The 23,042-nt window shown below is 40.0% G+C and overlaps 1 protein-coding gene across 2 annotated transcripts in view; it reads left to right on the top strand.

Annotated features, from left to right (window-relative positions):
- The first annotated feature begins 513 nt into the window (after nucleotides 1–513).
- ARL6 (ARF like GTPase 6) overlaps nucleotides 514–23,042 on the top strand; it is a 42,048-nt gene continuing 19,519 nt past the window's right edge. Inside the window, exons 1-5 of one of the 2 annotated variants that reach the window (XM_075197031.1) lie at nucleotides 514–615; nucleotides 4,175–4,313; nucleotides 11,011–11,072; nucleotides 14,372–14,440; nucleotides 17,533–17,627. In XM_075197031.1, coding sequence (XP_075053132.1) covers nucleotides 4,191–4,313; nucleotides 11,011–11,072; nucleotides 14,372–14,440; nucleotides 17,533–17,627 — 349 coding nt within the window. In that variant the 5' untranslated portion in view covers nucleotides 514–615; nucleotides 4,175–4,190. The remainder of the gene's footprint in view (nucleotides 616–4,174; nucleotides 4,314–11,010; nucleotides 11,073–14,371; nucleotides 14,441–17,532; nucleotides 17,628–23,042) is intronic. The other variant, XM_075197032.1, reaches the window with a different exon arrangement.

The raw sequence follows: 23,042 nt of genomic DNA, 5'->3' as shown, positions 1-23,042 counted from the left end.
AACTAACATGAGAAAAATAGATGCCCCCTCCCCCCTTATGGTAAATAGCTGCAGTACAACAACCTGTATCACGGTGAAACGTAATGGTAATTACTGCTAAGATATGGTGGGCTATAATAAAGTTTCTTGCTTAAGAGACCCACATCCGTCATTCACCATATCTGCCACAAGCTCCAGCAGCATTTCTCACATCTGGTCATCATTCTATAGAGAAGGGTTAAGGAAATAATGTCTCTCACGCTGTTGTGGAACTATAAGTCCCAGCAGGAGGCAGGGGTTGCCCACATGCCCTAGGGATTAATAAACATAGACATAGCCCAGCCCCTAGGTCACTAGGTGACTTCATCCCTCAGCACCAGCGGGACACAGGAGAACCCTGTACCACGGACACATCCCTGGCAGCCAATCGCAGCTCTTCGCTCGTTACCTCGAGCGGCCGAAGCATCCTACACTGGGACATTCTTATCAGACTAGGGATTGGCTGTGAGGAGAAGGTGGGCGTGGCTATGAGCCGCAGGAAAGTGTTTGCTGGGTTACCATAGAGTCCGCGGCTTCCGGTGCACACAGCGGTGTCCGTACGTCTGTCACATAGACCGGTGCCTGGGCTGCTGCAAGGTATGTGACATGTCCTAGGCATTGGTGTATATACAACGCGCTGTACGTGTATTGTGCCGTAGGCTCACATTGCACATATCAACAGCAGCTTCTCACCATCAGCTGATGCTGTACCTTTACACTATAGACTCTGTCCTCTGACTGTATGTACCTCTATTCCTCCATTCTCTGTATGCATCTCTGGTTCTCTATCCTCTGACTGTATGCTCCTCTATTCCATAATTCTCTGTATGCATCTCTGGTTCTCTATCCTCTGACTGTATGCTCCTCTATTCCTCCATTCTCTGTATGCATCTCTGGTTCTCTATCCTCTGACTGTATGCTCCTCTATTCCTCCATTCTCTGTATGCATCTCTGGTTCTCTATCCTCTGACTGTATGTACCTCTATTCCTCCATTCTCTGTATGGTTCTCTGGTTCTCTATCCTCTGACTGTATGCTCCTCTATTCCTCCATTCTCTGTATGGTTCTCTGGTTCTCTATCCTCTGACTGTATGTACCTCTATTCCATCATTCTCTGTATGCATCTCTGGTTCTCTATCCTCTGACTGTATGCTCCTCTATTCCTCCATTCTCTGTATGGTTCTCTGGTTCTCTATCCTCTGACTGTATGTACCTCTATTCCATCATTCTCTGTATGCATCTCTGGTTCTCTATCCTCTGACTGTATGTACCTCTATTCCATCATTCTCTGTATGGTTCTCTGGTTCTCTATCCTCTGACTGTATGCTCCTCTATTCCTCCATTCTCTGTATGGTTCTCTGGTTCTCTATCCTCTGACTGTATGCTCCTCTATTCCTCCATTCTCTGTATGGTTCTCTGGTTCTCTATCCTCTGACTGTATGCTCCTCTATTCCATCATTCTCTGTATGGTTCTCTGGTTCTCTATCCTCTGACTGTATGTACCTCTATTCCTCCATTCTCTGTATGGTTCTCTGGTTCTCTATCCTCTGACTGTATGCTCCTCTATTCCATCATTCTCTGTATGGTTCTCTGGTTCTCTATCCTCTGACTGTATGCTCCTCTATTCCTCCATTCTCTGTATGGTTGTCTGGTTCTCTATCCTCTGACTGTATGCTCCTCTATTCCATCATTCTCTGTATGGTTCTCTGGTTCTCTATCCTCTGACTGTATGTACCTCTATTCCATCATTCTCTGTATGCATCTCTGGTTCTCTATCCTCTGACTGTATGTACCTCTATTCCATCATTCTCTGTATGCATCTCTGGTTCTCTATCCTCTGACTGTATGTACCTCTATTCCTCCATTCTCTGTATGCATCTCTGGTTCTCTATCCTCTGACTGTATGTACCTCTATTCCATCATTCTCTGTATGGTTCTCTGGTTCTCTATCCTCTGACTGTATGCTCCTCTATTCCTCCATTCTCTGTATGGTTCTCTGGTTCTCTATCCTCTGACTGTATGCTCCTCTATTCCTCCATTCTCTGTATGGTTCTCTGGTTCTCTATCCTCTGACTGTATGTACCTCTATTCCATCATTCTCTGTAGGCATCTCTGGTTCTCTATCCTCTGACTGTATGTACCTCTATTCCTCTATTCTCTGTATGCATCTCTGGTTCTCTATCCTCTGACTGTATGTACCTCTATTCCATCATTCTCTGTATGCATCTCAGGTCCTCTATCCTCTGACTGTATGTACCTCTATTCCATCATTCTCTGTATGCATCTCTGGTTCTCTATCCTCTGACTGTATGTACCTCTATTCCATCATTCTCTGTATGCATCTCTGGTTCTCTATCCTCTGACTGTATGCTCCTCTATTCCTCCATTCTCTGTATGGTTCTCTGGTTCTCTATCCTCTGACTGTATGCTCCTCTATTCCATCATTCTCTGTATGCATCTCTGGCTCTCTATCCTCTGACTGTATGTACCTCTATTCCATCATTCTCTGTATGCATCTCTGGTTCTCTATCCGCTGACTGTATGTACCTCTATTCCATCATTCTCTGTATGCATCTCTGGTTCTCTATCCGCTGACTGTATGTACCTCTATTCCATCATTCTCTATATGCATCTCTGGTTCTCTCTCCTCTGACTGTATGCTCCTCTATTCCTCCATCCTCTGCTGCTCGCTATTCTGGCGGCGGGCATCCTCTGCTGCTCGCTACTCTGGAGGCGCGCGGCCACTGTTGCTCGCTACTCTGGCGGCGCGCGGCCACTGCTGCTCATTAATCGGGCGGGACAGTTGGCAGACTGCTGCTCTCCTAGCTGTTGTTGCAGATTTCACTAATCGCTGGTTTCTTAAGCTCAGTTGCTTGTCTGCATCCTGGAATGTTGGGGCCCTGTTTGGGGGAAAAAAGGGATAAGTACATGAAATATGGAACGTTTAGCATTTAGTTCTTCCTCCACCCAACCGACCCGACATTAACTCAGTTGCACCTACGTTTAATAAGTGGGTCTCCTTACTTGAACCAGTCCAACATTAATAGCATTCCCATTTAATAAATAGACCTATTTCCCATCAGTTATCCCCAACATTAAATTAATAGCATTCAGAATTAATAGATAGACCTATTTCCTCCAAACATGCACTGACATTAAATAAATGTATTGTTAACACAAACCTTTATCCTCCAAAACAAACTGCCAAAAATTTTATTTTATATAGAAGTGGTAACATCTGGCTCAGATTACTTTATTGATTTGGAAGCGGTACTGGTGTATTTACTGTTTCACACATGGGGGTAAATGTATCAAGCTGAGAGTTTTCCGGCAAGTTTGAAAAGTGGAGATGTTGCCTATAGCAACCAATCAGATTCTAGCTGTCATTTTGTAGAATGTACTAAATAAATGATAACTAGAATTTGATTGGTTTTTTAAACCCGCCGGAAAACTCTCAGCTTGATACATTTGCCCCATGGTTTCTTAATGTTGGCTTATATTTTGCTTGAATAACATGAAGCTTGGCTAAAATTGGATCATGCAAATAGACAGTGATGCTAAGCACACCAGCAGATCTATAATTAAGTGGCTGAAAAATAAAAGAATCACATTTTTGGGAATGTAAAGTCAAAGTCCAGACCTTAACCCTATTGAATTGCTGATGAGACCTTGAGAGAGCTGTACATAAATGAATGTCCTAAGACATCTGAAGGAGGGGTGAGCCAAAATTGTATTTTATTTTATTTTTTGATTAATAAACAAAAAAAACAACTTATGGGTTATTTGTCACACAAGATTACATTTATAGATAAAAAAAATTGTCGAGGATTAGATAATTTTACATTTCAGGGCATAACACGGATTTGAAAAAGGATGTACTTTCTTTTTTTACATGACTCATATATTTAAGTGTTTTAAATATACTACAAGATTGCTATACAGTACTGTATGTATTATTTAAGAGCCTGCTGCTGCACACACCTACTTGCCAATCCTGATTACAAACTATAGGCCTTTATAGTAAGAAGCTTACTCTTCTCTTATGCCGTCTGCAGCTGTCATGACATTTTCCTTCCCCATTAATAAGGTTGCTGGTGGAGTAGACACATTGTTATGCTCTTATGTAACAGTGATTACATATAAATTTTGTATGTCAGGTACGGAGTGAGGACCATGGGCTTGTTTGACCGGCTGGCAGGCTGGCTGGGCTTGAAGAAAAAAGAAGTTCATGTCCTGTGTCTTGGTTTAGATAACAGTGGTAAAACCACCATCATCAACAAACTGAAACCTGCTAACGTAAGTGCAGCTGTAATGTGTTTGTGATTGATCATATGGACACAGAGGTTTATGGAGTTTGTCTGAAGAAAACAGACAAATGGTCACAAATCAGTCATGAGTTTATTTTGACACTTTCTTGTTTCTATGTGTTAAAATTTAGAATAGTTATGTTTTTGAATGGGGTATTGGTTTCTTTTTGGTGGGGGGGGGGGGTTATATTGATAGGTTAGTAGATAAAAAATATTTAAAGGGGGAAATTCAGCACCCACATGGGTAGAAGTCCCTTAGCTTATGGTTGTCACTGAAACCACTGTAGGTGTCACCTTTTTTTTTTTTTTTTTTTTTTTTTTTTAAAGCCACCAGGCGCTGAAAGAGTGGATTTGTTAGAGAAGTATCAAATATCTGTCAATAGGGTTTGTGGAATGTAAATCGGCATTTGATTAGATTGCTGTGGCACCTGTTCAGTCAGATGAACACACTCCTTTGACATCTCAATTTTAACCAATGATCCCACTCTTCAACCGTTATGGGACTCCAAAAATGTTGGCACCAGCAGCTGGTCAGGGGTCAAAAGCAAGATGAATAACATGGTCTCAGGGCAGGTATTCCTACCTGGGGTTTCTTTAGGTAAAGCTTCATTTAGACAGGAGTTCTGTACTAAAAATAAAATGAACACTATGTGATAGGGTTTCTGGGAGCTACAGGTTTTTTGATGCATCTATTCTGTGTAAGGAAAGTGCTGCGGAACCCTGATTTATTTGTATAGAATGCTGCAATAAATTGCTTCTGGGCTTGGAAGAATATAAAAGTTACTCAGTGTTGTGCAGTCAGCACATTATGCTCTCATTTAAAGTTGCCACTCTTTTCCTGCATGACAGAATGTATTACATATGCACTTGTCTTACCAACCAAAGAGTTAAAGATTTTACAGCCCCACTCCTGAGTCATTACATCTGCACATTTTTAGTCCACAGGCAGTTAAGCACAACAGCGTGCCAGCTGGAGACACACATCTTATTGTTTTAACAGTGTCCAATTATGGTACTATAAGAATTATAGTAGGGATTTCTGCAATGATATAATTGGGTGCAATTTAAGCACAGGGTATCTTTATTTCCCACAGAGTCACACTAATGGTGTAAATAAAAAAAAAAAGCGCACTTACATTGTAGAACTTTGTTTTATCACTTTTATTAAGTAATTAACAAGTTGTAAACTTTTTACCAAGATAGATAGGGCTGTGTCTGGGATTGCATGTCTTACTGTCTTGTTTCTGGCTGTTCATGGCTCTGTACTTGACTTTTCATGGCTGATCCAATATTTGTAACGAATCAGTCTTTCCATTCAATAAGAACTAGTTACATTGCTGAGATTTAAGTTATGTGGTGAACAATATACCATACTTACCAACTTTATCAAAATGTTTTCCGGGAGCCAGCCGGGGGAGGTGGGCGTGAGGGGGGCGGGGCGCCGGAAATCGCGTCATTTTGTGGGCTAAATGCAGCGATAACCGGTGAATCGCGGCGTTTGAACCGATGGGCAGATCAGGGAGATTGCCACACTCTCTCGGGAGTCCGTGAGACTCACGCGAAATACGGGAGTCTCCCGGACATTCCGGGAGAGTTGGCAAGTATGCAATATATAGATGGAGTAGAGGTTTCTGCAGTAAATCATCATCAGCTAGTTATATAGCGCCACTAATTCCACAGTGCTGTATATCATTCACATCAGTCCCTGCTCCATTGGAGCTTACAATCTAAATACCCTAACACACACACACACACAGACCGAGAGAGACTAAGGGCAATTTAATAGCAGCCAATTTACCTACCAGTATATTTTTGGAGTGTGGGAGGAAACAGGAGCACCCGGAGGAAACCAACGCAAACACGGGGAGAACATACAAACTCCACATAGATATGGCCATGGTCGGGAATTGAACTCATGACCCCAGTGCTGTGAGGCAGAAGTGCTAATCGCTAAGTCACTGTGCTATTGTGCATAATGTTTTTTAGCAATTAACTAAAATATCCCAGGTTATTTACAGCTAAACTATCTGGAGATGTGGCACAAGGTAGCACTCATTCCACACTTAATAACCATGGTGTAGTTGCTGCTGTAATTTCTACCCACTCTGTATTGTGTCTGATTTTTACTGGATGTTACTAGTCAAATAATATTTAACTATACTGGGCCTGATTCATTAAGGAAAGTAAGGCAAAAAAAGGAGTACATTTTCTCTTGGAAAAACCTTGTTACAATGCAAGGGGTGCAAATTAGTTTATTTTGGACATAAGTTAAATACTGACTGCTTTTCATGTAGCACACAAATACCTGATAACTTTATTTTAACACTGAAATTGAAAGTTGCCCTACCCCAACTTTAAATCTGTCACCACGTTTTAAATTTACCTGCCCCCCCAATACAACATGGTTTTGCCAAGGTGCAAAGTTACTCGTTTTTTCTGCTTTCCTTCCCTTAATGAATCATTCCCACTGAGTTCAGCCAAGGTGGGATATTGTAGACCTTGTATGAAGTTCTTTAGTAATGTGCGGGATAATATTGATGCCGCCCATCCTTCTGGTGTCTGCTGGATGATTTTTACCCTATTCAAATACAGGTTGGAGAAACATAACCCCTTCACGGTCTTTTCCATAATGCTTTCAAGAATTTATGGCGGGGGGGGTTTGTTCTCTTAAATATTTATTTACATTGTCCTTTTTTCTTTTTTTTTTTTACATGTTCCTATTTAATTTTTAAATCTCCTTTGTGACAACCTGGTTCCTCCTGGCAGTGACATAGGGACCCAGCAGATGTTGTCAGTGGCTGGTTAACTCCTGCAAGAGGATATAAGAGCAGGGCCACACAGCAGGATTTACAGTTATGTCCTGTTGGGCAAACCATTAATTTTTATCAATTGCGTAAAGCCAGGAACTAGCACAGTGCCTGTGTCCATTAACATGTATTGCCGGCTACAGTTATTATTCCTCTATATATGAGTGTACCCCACACCTCATTTGGAAAGGATTGCTAAGGACAGGATTCTGGGAAGGAAAGATTCAGGATTGAGATTGTTATAGTGAGCCATATGTTCCACGGGGATCATTACACAGTATGACAGATTTAAAAGTCTTATTACTGAAAGTTTTTTTAAAAAAAATGTCAGGGAGAGAAAAATCTGGGAACTCAAGCTGATAAGAACATTCCAGTCATTGACTCAAGGACTTAACCTAACACCTGGATTTATGACCCACTACATGGACACACTTCACAGCAGAGTGACTCCAGGGGGTAAATGTATTAATGTCCGGATTCTTCAACTCCGGCGTGTTCAGCGTCTTCGGCGATTAAATTTAAAGCGGCACTGCATTGTAAAGGGAAATTTCCCTTAACAATGCAGCGCCGCTTTAAATATAATCGCTGAAGACGCCGGAGTTGAAGAATCCGGACATTAATACATTTACCCCCAGCTCTCTGAACTCCTAGGGCCTTCACTCTTCCATACCCAACAAAAACCTCCGTTTTATTAGTTTACCTTATCTTAATGATGTATCCCCCCCCTGTACACATTGCTTGATGTAACATCTCTTAAATGTTGTGCCCTTTTCTCAGTCATTCATTTGTAAACTTGCCTGATGAAGGGGCCTCTGTGCTCTGAAAGCTAGCAAATAGAAAAAAATATTTTGGTTAGCCAATAAAGGTTTCACTCCTATAATACTTTTGACACGAAAGTATTCAACATCTCAGATTTATCTGGCTGACACGTTACTGCAATAAAATTAAATAATTTTTTTATTTGCTACACATTTTGGCAGATTTGTTAAGAGATGTATAGTGCCTGGTTGGCTTGTGCCCAGTCAGAAAAGGAAGCCGTGTGGGTAACTATCATGGTCTTCTCATTGTGTAACAGCAGAGACTACCTGTCTATGTCTAAGATGAATGTTGTATAGAAAGATGTCGGTTGGATCATCTATATTGTGTAGTCATGGGCGATGTGTATTCTGTGTGATTTAAAATAGGATTTTATGTGATTTTAAACTTGTATTATACCTCAAAAATTAATGTGTGTAGTTTATTAATATTTGTTATTTTCCTACTTCACATAGCAAAACAGTTGTTTTTAGTATGGATTTATAAGTATGGTGGTAAATGCATACTGCATCATACGGCGTTACCTAAATTATTATTGCTGAAGACTACGCACACCAAAATATTCAGAGAAGGATTACAACTATTGTATGGGGAAAAGAGAGCCTAGGATGAAGGAAGAAATAAGACTATCAGACTTACCCCAAGGGGGTAATTCGCTATCCGGATGTGCTCATTTCTGTGTACTAAGGTACCCGAACATCAGATTTTCCTGCGCACTCCTATGGGGCTTTTAAATCACTGCAGAATGCCTTCATGACCATTCCAGGGGCACGTCATGGCACATCGCAGGGGTTTGAATCCCCCCTCTCTCATATTTGCAAGTATTTAACTTGCATGAAAAGAAAAGGCCCACTTTCAGACAAGTGGCTTCCGTACAATGTATTAGACCCAATCATATGGTTTTATCAATACAGTATACTACATGTACACTTTATTTTAAGATACAGCTTAACCTGCTCTCATTTGGAGTAATATTGCTTAGTTTGATTTTTCCCCCTCACTTCACATTTCATTCCATGTTACCTTATCTACAGTTATTAGCTCTGTGCCTTCAAACACTAACTGCTCCCACTAGGCCACTGGCAGGTTGATGATGCTGTTGCAGTTGAGAAAATGTTTAATATTGATGCAATGGAAGCTGGGAGGGGTGTGCTTCAGTCATTGCACACTGCTGTGATGTTGATGCTTCCCCCCCCCCCCCCCCACCACCAGCACAGAATTGTGAAGATACAGTTAGACAAGGTGCTGGGATTCTAAATCACTCCTAAAAAGATACTTCTGAGATCCTCGTAATCAAATAAAACCAAAGGTTTTCTTGGGTAAATATCATATTTGTTACATATATGCACATCATTGTGAGTATCCCACAGAAGTTAGGATCACTCCCCACAATCTGAACATTATCATGCATTGTGCTGTACAAATCACATTTAAAAGAAACAAGCGTACAGTTTGATGAATGGGAGTAGGGATAAGTAAACTTTATTTTTTTTTATATTAAATTGGCAGTGGAAAGTCATTATAAGACAACATAATGTATTTTACCTTTTATGTTTTTCTATGAAAAAGTTTGAGGTTAAGTCTTTTAAAGGAGCGATCTGTTTATAATGATTTTTTATTTTATTTTTTATTATGTTTTTTTAAATAGTTTTTTAGGTTGTTGTTTTTTTTTGTTGCTTTTTTTTTCAGAAAGCCCCTTATGCCAGTTAGTAGAACCACCTGAGTCCCAAGCTTGGGACTCCCACTGTCCCAGATATATTCAGCCTTGCTGGTGCCTGCACTTGATGAGTACTCAGAGCCTAATAACTTACAGAATTCTGAATTTGAGTGGGACTCGGGCCTTGTGTAGATTAATGCAGGTTGCTGGTCATCCACAATCTACACAATAAATTACCTTGAAATCAGTAAATGTGTATTATTGGCCAAGTATACTGATTAATTTGCCTCTCTTTGTTTAAGGAAATGATTGAAACATAACCGGTTATGGGGTATTTGATGTATAAATAAATCATATTTGCCAATTTGTGAGATCTCCCTTCCGTGAAGAGAGATCTCACTGGCGAATTATTGAAGCGTGGTCAAGCGTAACACGTCATTTGTCCCTGCCCACCCCACCCCACTTAACTAACGGAAATGGTCAGGATCCGGGAGGTTGCCCTGCTCTCCTGGAAGTCCTGGAGGACTCCCAGAAATTCGGGGGTCTCCAGGACATTCCAGGAGAGTAGGTAACTATGAAATAAATGCTGGTGGAGAGTTGAGAAACCCTGCTTTAATGTATTAAAGCCAATAGCAGATATGTCAGTGCATAAACTAATGAAATGCAATTATCTGGGCATAACAGTAACACTTTAGAGACATAGTCTGTGTTAATGTCATTCCTGGCTTCTTGGTGTCTTTTTTTACAGTACAGCCATGACAGTATGCTAGTTCTGCTGATTCCTGCAGAGTTTTTCTCTTCTCAAATCTTCTGTATGCAGCAACCTCACCTCGCTGGTGACAAGATGCAGACATTTCTTGGTAGTGTCTTCCCATGGGAAAGAACAGTAAAATAAAGTTTCTCTTTTCACCATTTTAATGGCCTAATTTTCTAGCAGTGCATCTAATTACTCTGCAAATAAACAGCGTTAAATTAAACAAATGAAAAGCAAGCTTGTGACAGTTTTCTGAAAAAGGTGTCTTGTGTAATGTTATTAGAGGTCATTTATGAGGCTGCAAAAAATGCGGACTTGCAGGGCAGATAACATTCTGTGATGTCAGGCGTCTATTTTATTTGCGTTGATTTTGTGCTTCAAGATGATGGAATTTGCATGGGATTGTAAAAGGGTCTGTACTTCGAGTGGCAACCCATCATCTACGTACTTTTTTTTTTTTTTTTTTTTTTTTAATAATAGAAATCCTCCTCCTAGGTCAGGCTTACCACTGTATGGAAGCTTGTATAGACCACTTTCCAATTTTTTTTTCTCTCTCATGGATATAGTATTGTGTTCTATGAGATACAGAGAAAATTTAACTCTATTCTGCACAGAACTTACCTTTGCTCTCACTTTTCATTTTATTTTTAAGGCTCAGAGCCACGATATAGTCCCAACGATTGGATTCAGCATTGAGAAATTCAAGACATCCAGGTACAGTACCACAAATGGCTATATATCTTTTTTTTTTTTTTCTTCTTTTTTTGTTATTATATATAATCTGTTTTTTATTGAAAATGAAACAGCAAATGCATATAAACAAATTTGAACCTTATTGCTAGCTGTATATTAAATAACATTATTCAAGAAGCTTACAACATCCGTAAGGCTGTTCATTCATTGGTCTGGAAAGATTAACATCAGGTTCCGCAAGCAGAACTGTAGAAAATGTGACTGGACACACCAAAAGATGGGTAAATGCTTCATTACTCTGTTGGATAGGGGATAGAAAGAAGAAGGGGAATGGAAAGTGAAGGGGGGGGGAGTGGGGTTGGACTTCATGTATTCCATTGGGCGTACAATGTGGTATCTTTAAATTCCATCCACTCAAACCAAAGTAGGTAGTGTACTCTATATTTATCAGCCGAGGAGTACATCGTGTTGTCCATAGACATATAAAAGTCCAAACATTCAAACCATTCCTTGATAGAGGGGGGTGTTAGAGATCTCCAGTGCACCGGTATCACAGCCTTTGCTGCACTGCTGAGATGTTTCAAAGTAGATTTTTTTTTTTATTGGGAGACAGATAATTTAGCATCATTGAGTAGCCAAAATTTTGGGCAATTAGGCTAACTCAGTTCCCACAATTGCTTTGGAGATAAGTAGAACTGTATCCCAAAAAGGTCTGAGAGACACGCACTCCCACCAAATATGCAGTGGAGTGTCCGGCACCAGTTGGCATCTCCAGCAAAGGTCTGGGTACCCGGGAATCCTTTAAGCTAATAGGCTGGAACACTGGTACCACACTTTCATATTGTGTTTCGATTACTCGCACACTAATTGAACTTGCTCGAGTACGCTGGAATATGTCATCCCAATCTTGCTCGGTAATAGCAGATCCCAGCTCACGCTCCCAATCGCTAGTGAATTCGGGTAATTTATTAGAGGAGTGTTCAAACAGGATTGGATATATGGAAGACAAGGTGTGCCTCGGATTCTGAGGAGCCGTGACCATCCAATCAGGCGATGCCTTCACAAGATGGTCATAAGATAAGTGTTATATGCTCTCAGTAATCTAACAGTCCTCTACATCTGAAAAAGTCAACTCTCTTGTATACATTGGTGGTAGTGAGGATCCGAGAAGTGCCCTGCCTCTATCACTGATGAGGAGAGAATGTAATAGAATTCTACTTTAAACTTAGCATACCTCCTTACAGTTGTCTAGTCGTCATACGGACAGGGGGCATGGCTAGGGCTTTTGAAGTGCTGGGCTGCCCCTTACTTTCCTCCCCTCCCCTTAAGACTCCTTCATTGCCATGGAGAGCAGCAGTGAATGAGACATAGCTTCCAAATTTCCCACCCGTGAAACAAAGCTGTCCCGATCGGGATGTTGGGACAGAGCCCTTCAGATCGGGTCTGTCCTGTCTAAATGGGATGGTTGGAAGGTATGACTTAGCTTTCTTTTTTGACCACATGTTTAGAGGTGATTTGTTGTGGCAATACTTTTATAGTGATAGCAGAGGTTCATTAATAAGCAATATAATGAAATTATGCCAACAAAATGAATTGCTTCCCAGGTGATGCATTTGATATTTCATGTCTTGTTAAATATTAATTTACAGCCAGATATATAAAAGATCGCTAGCTCTCAGTGGGTCTTCACTTGTAGTAAAAAGTTGGTTTTTTTTGTTTTGTCTTTTTATTATTTATACTTTTAAGTATTTTAGCAATAAACCCAAGGCAATAACGCAGCTGCTTTAACTAGGTATTAATATACAGCAGCCCTTAAAACTAAGTCATTCAGAAACTGCGTTGTCATAGTTGTTTGTTTATTAGATGCTACATCTCATCAAATCGCCTTTTTAAAAGTAATGTTTGTTCAGGACAGGTAATCAGAAAAAGACACAAAAAAGTAATGATTAAGATATAAAAAATAATTAATCCCAGTGACCTCCATATCTTGGAAAGTTTCATTTTAATTTAGCCATCAGAGGTTTAAAGCAGTTTCATTGCTTTGCTATAACAAGCCTTACATTTGCGACTGTAATACATTAATCCCCTTCATCTGAACATTTTATTTTAGCAGATGATTAAACTAGGCGATTTTGATAGCATCAAATAATCAGTTCTAAAGGGAATTTGTGTAATGGTAAGAAAATGTCAGCAATTCTCAGTTGCTGTTGAGCCTAGTGATAATTACACACCTCGTTCTAGTCTTGTGGTCTGATATCGCACCTCGTTTGGGTAATAACACAGATACATGGGGTGAAGAGAGGCATAATATGTAAAATGACATGAAAATTTATACAAGGAAGAATGGTGGATTTTAAACTAGGATTTGTTCTGTATGTAATTAATTGAAAGAAAACCTGTGAGGCGTCAGTCAGCGTTGTGTAAAAATGTACTTTTCAGACCAAATAGTATTTCAGAATGTTGTATAACCTGTCTTTTTTTGTGTTTTTTTTTTTTAGTTTCTGAAATATTACATGAGATGAGTAGTAATTGTCTCCTCCTCCAAAAGCGATACCACCATATATAGGGGTAGATTTAATTAGCAAAAATCAGCAGAGAAATTGCCATAATAACGGTAATGATGCGCAGCTATTACCGTAATAACGGTAATGATGCGCAGCTATTACCGTAATAACGGTAATGATGCGCAGCTATTACCGTAATAACGGTAATGATGCGCAGCTATTACCGTAATAACGGTAATGATGCGCAGCTATTACCGTACTAACGGTAATGAAGCGCAGCTATTACCGTACTAACGGTAATGATGCGCAGCTATTACCGTACTAACGGTAATGATGCGCAGCTATTACCGTACTAACGGTAATGATGCGCAGCTATTACCGTACTAACGGTAATGATGCGCAGCTATTACCGTACTAACGGTAATGATGCGCAGCTATTACCGTACTAACGGTAATGATGCGCAGCTATTACCGTACTAACGGTAATGATGCGCAGCTATTACCGTACTAACGGTAATGATGCGCAGCTATTACCGTACTAACGGTAATGATGCGCAGCTATTACCGTACTAACGGTAATGATGCGCAGCTAATGTAAAATGTGTCTACAAATTCAGAGGTGGGAGGGGAGTTTTCTAGCTCAACTTTAGATTGACATGGAAAAATAAAACTGTCCTGTATTTGTTCCTTGTTTATTTCTTTTTTTGCTTTACTCCTCTAAATGTCCCATAATATTTTCTAACAGAACCTTCTGTAGGTTGCAAGAGGTACTCTTCCTATGATCTGTGATAACTATGTTGTATCCCTTCCCTTCAGCTTGTCATTCACTGTTTTTGACATGTCGGGACAGGGGCGGTACAGAAACCTTTGGGAGCACTATTACAAGTAAGTGACCTTGCTAATTTTTGTCAAAGTGAAAACAGCATTTCTGTCAGAATGGCTTCAATAATACTAAATTAATGTTGTACATCATGATACATCTCAAAAATAACCAAACCTGGTTACAATAAATGTCAAGGACTTCCTACAACGGGTCTTAGTGGTTGTCAGTGCTTACCCTTTGCTACAAGTTCAAATAAACACTTATAAAGAATATACACGTTAATAACAAGAGGATCTTGTAATATATTACAAGGTATTGTTTATTGTGTACGTTATTTATGACTATTTTGTGCCTTGCAGTAGGTGTAGTACAGTTTGTCACATCATTTTTCTTTTTATTTATTACATTTGCATCTTTCTTGATCTGAATCTGATCAGCTTGACACGTGAGAGTCTTGTGATGACTATTTCAGGTTGGAGTCACTTTAGTGTTTAGAACCCAGAAAGATGCTGTGTAAGGATGGCGTCACACAGGTGTGTGTGTATGTGTTAGACAACACAAACCTGCACAGTAGGCTCCTTATCCAAATATTTTACACAGATTGAACCTCGGTCTTATATGCTGCTCCTTTCTGTGTAATTGCTGTGGAAACTGTTTAGCACCATTTATAGAAATGTACTGTATATTGTACAGCATATTTGGCTAAGCATACGTGCCTGGTCCCACCTTTACATCATCTGGCCATCTAGCTTTTGTCACTAGGATGTCCATTCAATTCTCGGCGATGCTTGGTCACTCACATTTTCGGAAACTATGATAGCCAACATCACATATTTTCCAGCACACCCCTGTGAGGTGCGAGGAAAATTCCAGAAGCACTCGGCTGCACGTTGCCGAGACTTTTCTATATTGCAGGTAATGTTAAATACACTCCCTGGTAAGAGTGTATGCAACAAACAAACAGAACAGAATAGGTTTTGTACATTGTGCTTATGTCTAGTTTTTCTACTAAATGCGATAGTTCCTTCCCCACACATCCAGAGAAGAAGATCAAAGTACAGATGCTGCTAACCCATACTGAAGGAAGCCATTTTGTGGGCTAAACCAATATTCATGACCATGCAGCCTGTCCATTTCACCCTTGAGACAACAGTGTTATCCTTGGCTCCAAGTAAACTGATATTATGCAATCCTGTTTAGTTTCAGTAGTTAATACTGAATTGCTGGTTATGGTCTCATGAATATTCGGATTAGCCCACAAAATGGCTGCCTCTACTATATGGAGGTGACAAGTGCTATTTAATCTTTCTCTCCAGATGTGAAATGAACTATTACATTGGATAGACCAACGGGTCAGATATCATGCTTGATTATTTACCTCATGGATATTGATTTGCTTCCCCCACTGAGCTGTATTGGGTTGGATAAGCCAACATACGCCACGTGAATGCCTGTATATTAGCCAGCTATATGATTTAGCTATCCTTCCTATCATGGCCAGACAGTGTGAAATATTATTTTAATCCCATACTTTGATATGTAATCACTTGTTCTTCCTCCCATTAATTGCTGCACAGATAAGCGATGTGAACACTTGCTTCACTATCAGCATTTCCATAAGTGTCAAAATCAAGCACATCCCAGTGTATGAACCTGAGTTATAGCTATCAGATCTATCCGCTAGTGTTGGAAAAGGGCGAGATTCTGCCTGGCTGTATATCTGTGATGAACTGTATCCTGCATCGTAAAACTGTCTAACTGAGCTTGTTGCTTTGAAGGTTAAATATTTGAGCTTGTTTACTTTAAGCATAAATGTCATTTGAATCAAAAATCAAACTAAACAGTGAATAGACTTTTGGGGGAATATATATATATATATATATATATATATATATATATATATATATATATATATATATATATATATATATATATATTTTCATATGAGGGCTCCAGCATGTAGGGTGTTGTCAGTGGAGTGTGCAAAGGTCTTGTTACTATAACAATGTGTAAATAGGAATAGAATAAATGATGAGGTATGAATTCTTGTATAAACAACTTTGAAGTATGTCTTTACCTGTTTTGAACAGGAATTGTGACACAAATAATATTTTTCAGTAAGGTTTACATTCTTGGCCATGCCTCGTCCGTGTCAAACAGTAGCAGTTTATTTCACAGTCCTTTGACTAACCCTACAGCTTCTCTCCTTCATTCCTCAAGATGCCATTTTAGTTACTGCTTCCAGGGTTACCCTATGGTGGTCCTAACCAGTATAATACCTGCCCGGATTCAGCTCCGTTGCGCACACTGGGCCTGATGCAGAGTGCGTAGTACACCAGCTTGTTTAGCATAAATTATGCAAATTCCCACAAAGACGCATATACGCCAATGTAGACGTGCGCATATCTGGGACTTCCTCCTTAACAACTGGCTAGGCCGAGCGGTGGAGAATAGGGGTGTGCAAACGCAGGCGGCATACAGTAAGGGTGTGATCACACATGCGGCTCATGCAGACCGGCAGAAACACGCGTGTATGCCTGTAAGGAGGCGTATCTTTTGCATCTGCTAGAGGGCAGGTGTAAATATATACTGATGATTAGTTGATGTAAACCAGGCACACGAGGAGCTGGACGTGTCTCTAGGTGTGCACAGCTCAGCGTGTGAGTGGAAATACGTTGTGTTTTTTTGGGGTTTTTTTTAAGAGAAATTTCCGCCCATTTTGCAATCAACTCTGCATCAGCCCCACTGTAACAGAAAGCATCAAGTCTCTCGCACCGTGCAGCTTTCCTTTCTCACATATACACAAAGATAAGAATAGCAAAATATAACGTAATAAAATTATCATAAATTTGATTTCTCTGTCAAAAAAAAAAAGTTACTTGTGTATTACAGTATAAGGAATAACTCCACAAAATGTTAGGCTATTAGGAGTCACCAAGGACTTCTGTGACCTTTATAAAAACACTCTGCAGCCTGTCGCTCTTATATGGCCGTCCTGTAATCTGAAAATGTGCAATTCATTCTGCTAAAATGACTATTTAGGGTGAGGCGGTTGCTAAGAATGAAACAATAAGGCCTGCTTTGTTCTATAGCTGCTCCTGCCGTGACTGATATGTCTGACAATAAATCTGTTTCCTGTCTTTCTATGCTGAAGAGAAGGCCAGGCTATTATTTTTGTCATTGACAGTAGTGACAAGCTGAGAATGGTTGTGGCCAAGGAAGAACTGGAGACCCTTTTAAATCACGCAGGTAAGATTGCTGGGTGCCCCCCCTCCCCAACCCTCTCCCTTTATCCTCAGACATTCTACAGAAACTGGTCCTGTCAGCGCTGCTGACGGCTGCTACTGAAGAGCACTCAGCTCAAATGATATATGTCAGCAGTTCAAATACCTAAAGTCTTTCTTGACTGATTTTAATTTCGGTCTTTTCAGCTGTGACTGGTACATCCCAGCTCAGACCTGGACCAGCAGAAATCATGCTGCTTCTGTGTATATACAAGTGCAGCCCAATTTAGAGAGTCTAGCACCTTGTCGCACTATTTCTAATACAGAATAGGTGTGTTGTATCACAGGTTTAGTTGTTCTCTTCACACTTTTCTAATAATGTTAGTTATTTAATTTTAAGTATTTTTTTTAGAATTATTACAGCATAAAACTTGTATCATGTTTTTCTTATTTGTATAATATCCTGCTTTTACCTAAAGTTTTAAAGCCTCGTACACACAGGCTCTCATTTTAAAGCCTATTAAATGTGCTTTGACACTGATAGGGCACAAAAAATTCCATGCAAATGGACCTATACACATATACCATTTTTTTTTATTTTATTTTTTAACTTAAAAGGTTTTTAAGTTTTTAGTAAAAGAATATGTAACAAACATGGCAGTTACAACAGAGTACAGTGCATAATGTAGATCCAATAAATCAGTCAGAACTGCCCATAAACAAACAATCAAAAAAGAAACAACAAACAATAACACAAGAAACATTCAAATACAGCATACACAATTTTTTGACAAGAGTTTCCTTTTCTTCATGTCCATTTCAATATTGCGTACAGCGTTCACAAACCTTAAATGTGTGTTAGTATTAAAACCATGTTCTAGGGGAACACTGAATTAGCATCTGCCAAAGCGTTCCGTAAAGTATTCATCGGGATACACTCCCTGTGTTATTACTATAGAGTGCTGGTTGAGGTACGATGAGTGTCGAGACAGGAGTTAAGAAGAGTGAGCGCAAAAATGGCTTGTATGAAAGCAACGGTCCCACATAGAATATTTGTTTTTCTTCTTTAAATAGCAGGTTAAGTACATTTTAAGCAATCATCCTATAAATTATTATTTCATTTTCAAAAGAACTTTATTTGGCAAACCGAAATGGCTACCAGACACAGGGACAGGCAGTCTGCTACACAGACACAGGTTCACAGCTCTCAGCATGTCATGTGATGGCAGAGCAGGGAGAAGGAGAATGTCACAGTGCAGACTGAGTTCAGGGGGACCGTCCCAGAGTCTCACTGCGCGCTACATCATGTGTCATGTGACAGTGGTTGCCATGGTAGTTCAGAATCTTAAGTCATTTAAGAACAACCTGAAACAAAAAAAAATACAAGGGAAAATGGTAAATACCAGCATTCTTCTTCTAGCCTGCCACAGTGATCTATGTTAAAAACACACCTGGGAGTTAATGTATCAAGCTGAGAGTTTGCCGGCGAGTTTGAAAAGTGGAGATGCTGCCTATAGCAACCAATCAGATTCTAGCTATTATTTTGTAGATTGTACTAAATAAATGATAGCTAGAATCTGATTGGTTTTTTCAAACCCACCGGAAAACCCCCTGGTATTTTCATAGGGTTGCTGCTTTAATGTGACTGATCCATGATGTGGAGGAACATATAGACCTTCATTACCTGTTCATACCTGGTTACAATAACTGCAAAAAGAAGGCATGGCTGTATTTGGGGTTTTTTTAAAAGGAAAGTCCTGAACTCTTTTTGTAAATGTTTCAAAACTGCTACATAAATTACATTTGTGTTATTGTCAATATAAGTTTTTTCGAAAAAACGCAAAGATGTTCCTGATCAATCACCAATTTTTTTACATTTCCACCTACTTACGTCTGAGATTTGCTCTCCATGATGAATTCCCAAGTTATTATTCATATGATAGGACTACTGATGCAGGTTATGTTATAGGGAGTTGATGAGGTATTATCTGTTGTAGTAGTTTACACCATTTTCCCTAATTGAAGGTTCTGGGTTTGCATAACTGTTCAGTGCTAGAAATGAAAGTAAATAAAAACAACTACAGAATTGCAGGAGTAGCAGGACCTTTTCTCTATATCACAGAAATCACCAAATATTCCTGCATTGTCTTTTTTTGTTTCCAAGCAGCATCTAACAGACCACATGTAGTGTAATCCCTAGTGAACACCATTAGAGTCTGGTCTATGTTAAGAGATAACAATGCTGGAATAACCTATTGTATATTGTAGCGCATCCTCTATTAAATAATCAGTCACTAATGATGACACTAATAAGAGGAGTTAATGATACCAGTAGTACCAGTCCACTACCTTTTTTAAAAATAATTATAATGCGGTTATAGACAATGCAGGACAAATGTACCCAAAAGGTAAAAGCCAGCAGTTTTATAATGAAGTTTGTAAGCCACAAACATTTTAAGGTGTGTAGTGCTGCCAGGTAACAGGTAACATTGTGTAATACCTGTGACAAATACTCTTGTTGAAGACTCTTGCATATGAATACATTAATTATAGTTAATTTATAGCAGGGTACATGAAGCTACTATAGCAACTGCTCGTAGAATGTGTGGATGGAAATGTGTGAGCTGGAAATACAGTTCAATATTTCATTAAGGGGCAAGTTATTTCAACTATTCATCTGCTCAGTGCTAATGCACTGTATCTTCACAATACCTAATAATACCTTGCATCCTGGTATGTTATATATTGCACCAATCTGTGGCTGACCCCATTACCCTGCATGCGCCATCCGGTGGCTGCCCCCATTACCCTGCATGCCCCAGCCTGTGGCTGCCCCCAGCACCCCTGCATGCCCCAGCCTGTGGCTGCCCCCAGCACCCCTGCATGCCCCAGCCTGTGGCTGCCCCCAGCACCCCTGCATGCCCCAGCCTGTGGCTGCCCCCAGCACCCCTGCATGCCCCAGCCTGTGGCTGCCCCCAGCACCCCTGCATGCCCTAGCCTGTGGCTGCCCCCAGCACCCCTACATGCCCCAGCCTCTGCCCTCCCTCCAGCTCTCTGCACCTGCCAGTAGAAGGAGCAGTATTGCATAATTCAGGTCATCTTGGGACTTAGTTAGGTCCCTGACAGCCTATCAGTATTGTGCAGTGCGTATCAGTGGTGAATGCGCTGTGTTGAATTCTGTATACAGCCATGAATACTATAAAAGCATAAGCAATGTTTAATGCTAGCAGCAGAAGAATTCAGGTGGATCATAAAAGTGCAGTATATCTGATCACTAGTTGTCATTGTGACTGGGGTTGTCTAGCCCTGTCTTAGGCCTCATACCCACTAGCGTTTTACTTGCACATTTACAGTCTTAGAGATCTCTGTAGGCTTTCTGATGCGTTACATATGAAGAATAGAATAAGTAACATTCTGAAACTGCTACACAACACAAGTAAAAGGACAGGGAGTATGTTAACACAAGCAACAATGGTTTCTAGTGTCATACCCATTTACATGCATGTTACATTTGTTACAAATGCATGTAAGGCGCATTTAATAAACGCCACTGGGTATGTGTCTGTCAGGATGAGAGCATAAATCTGATATGCTAAAATAGAATATTGAATGTCAGGGCCCAAAATAAACTTTGCATGGATACATAAATTAACCTGATCTTCAACTCAGATAAATGTGTGACCAAATGAGCCCAGTAGGAGGTGATTGAGTTAGGCAAACCCTTTTTGAAGAGACCAGCTTAAGATATGCAGATCACAGACATCCATTGTATTTGATCATGTATTTCCCTAGCTAATTGACTTCCTTTCAATAGGTAGTGTAAACACAGACTAACCCCTGGATGTAAATTGGAGAGCCATATGCCTAGGTGCGAATCTTGGAGACTCTTGTATAAAAATCTGCATGGTCTTTATGCAGGTATATAGAAATATGAACTTGAAAGGAAATGCCTTCATTTTTCATATTTTGGAAAATCCCTCTGCTACTCCGTACTGAAGGACAAAAACCACACCAGGGTTTTAAAACATAAATACCAACTACACAGGGAACAGCTATAGTCACATATCTTTGGAAGAGGTTTCTCACATTGTCATAATTCCATTATGTTTGGTATTTAAAGGTGCAGGAGATTATGACAGGTTTATTGAGGGGGGTGTTATTTCTCTGAGATATATCTGTGAAGAATTACAAACAGGTCAAGACTCTGGGAATATTTGTGAGCAAAGTATAGTGACACCCAGGGGACATCCCTACCCCCTATTAGCATTAAACACTGCCCTTGTGAAGACCGTCACATTTCATTTGGCTTAAAAACCTGTGTGTGGAAAGGAAAAATTGTCAGACTTTTGGGGAAATCAAGTTACATTGATAAGCTGTCCATCTTCCTAGCCAATTCCCCTTAGCCAGAATGCAATTCATGTAAGTGCAAATCTGAATGTAATCCTTTTTATTTTAAACTGTTTTTGCTTGTTATGTCAATATATTAATTGTTTATTCATTATTTTTCTTTATATCTGAATGCCCTGTATTTTCGTATATTAAATCTAAAATTTAATAAGTTGTGTCCTTGATACTCTAACGGATTCATTAGCCAGTTTAGAAGAGATTGCTCGTCCAGGTTAACCCTTGGAATGCCAGTGTGTGATTTGTTGATGCATTTGATTAACAAGCTGTGTGTGCTTGCATTTACATTTGTGTAACAGTCTGGAGGTGTGAAGAGTTAACCCTGTGTGTGCTGGTGTGGGTCTTGCTAGTTTGTGGAACTAGAAGCGTGTGGGACAGTATATTGGGGTCCTATTGCCCATACCCAATAGGTGGTGGCAGAACCTGAAGTGTCTGGGGGGTGTGAGAACGCTGTGTTGGGGATGATTCCGTAGGTCTAGAACCTGTGTGATAGGTAGAGAGAGACTGCGGGCTGAAATCGTGTGTGATCTCATACAGCAAACACCCCAAAGTCACGGCAGCTGGGAGCGCGTTCATGACAGTGTCCTTAAGGTCTTCCATACATCACAGATGTGTATCAGAATATTTGCACTATTTATATTTTGGCTTTGCCGTCTTACTCTATTTGCAGGTGCTGTCCTTGCACTGTGGGGAGATATCGGTTCTCCATGGAAACACATTAACACAAAAATATGAAAAGGTTACATCTGTTGTTATGCTGTGTGATGAGGGTGTGCCCCTGGCACCGCTTGGCACCTTCCATATCCCGAGGCTGTGAACGTATACTGGTAGATCTGTCAGAGATATGTGTCACCTCCCTAACACAAATCATCTTACAATGTATTGGCCATTTTTAAAATCCTTTTGTAATATTGTATTAATTTTGAGGAAAAAGTAAACCAAGTAAAGAGCATCTTACACAGATAAAGGACAGCGCCAATTAAGCGGATTACACACTGGTGTTCGAAAAACGCAATTGGCGCCGCATGTCAAACAT

Source organism: Mixophyes fleayi, chromosome 2, assembly GCF_038048845.1.
Source record: "Mixophyes fleayi isolate aMixFle1 chromosome 2, aMixFle1.hap1, whole genome shotgun sequence".
In the NCBI taxonomy this organism is placed as follows: domain Eukaryota; kingdom Metazoa; phylum Chordata; class Amphibia; order Anura; family Limnodynastidae; genus Mixophyes; species Mixophyes fleayi.
The sequence above is the reverse complement of the archived record's forward strand: the minus strand, read 5'-3'. Positions and strand labels throughout refer to the sequence as shown.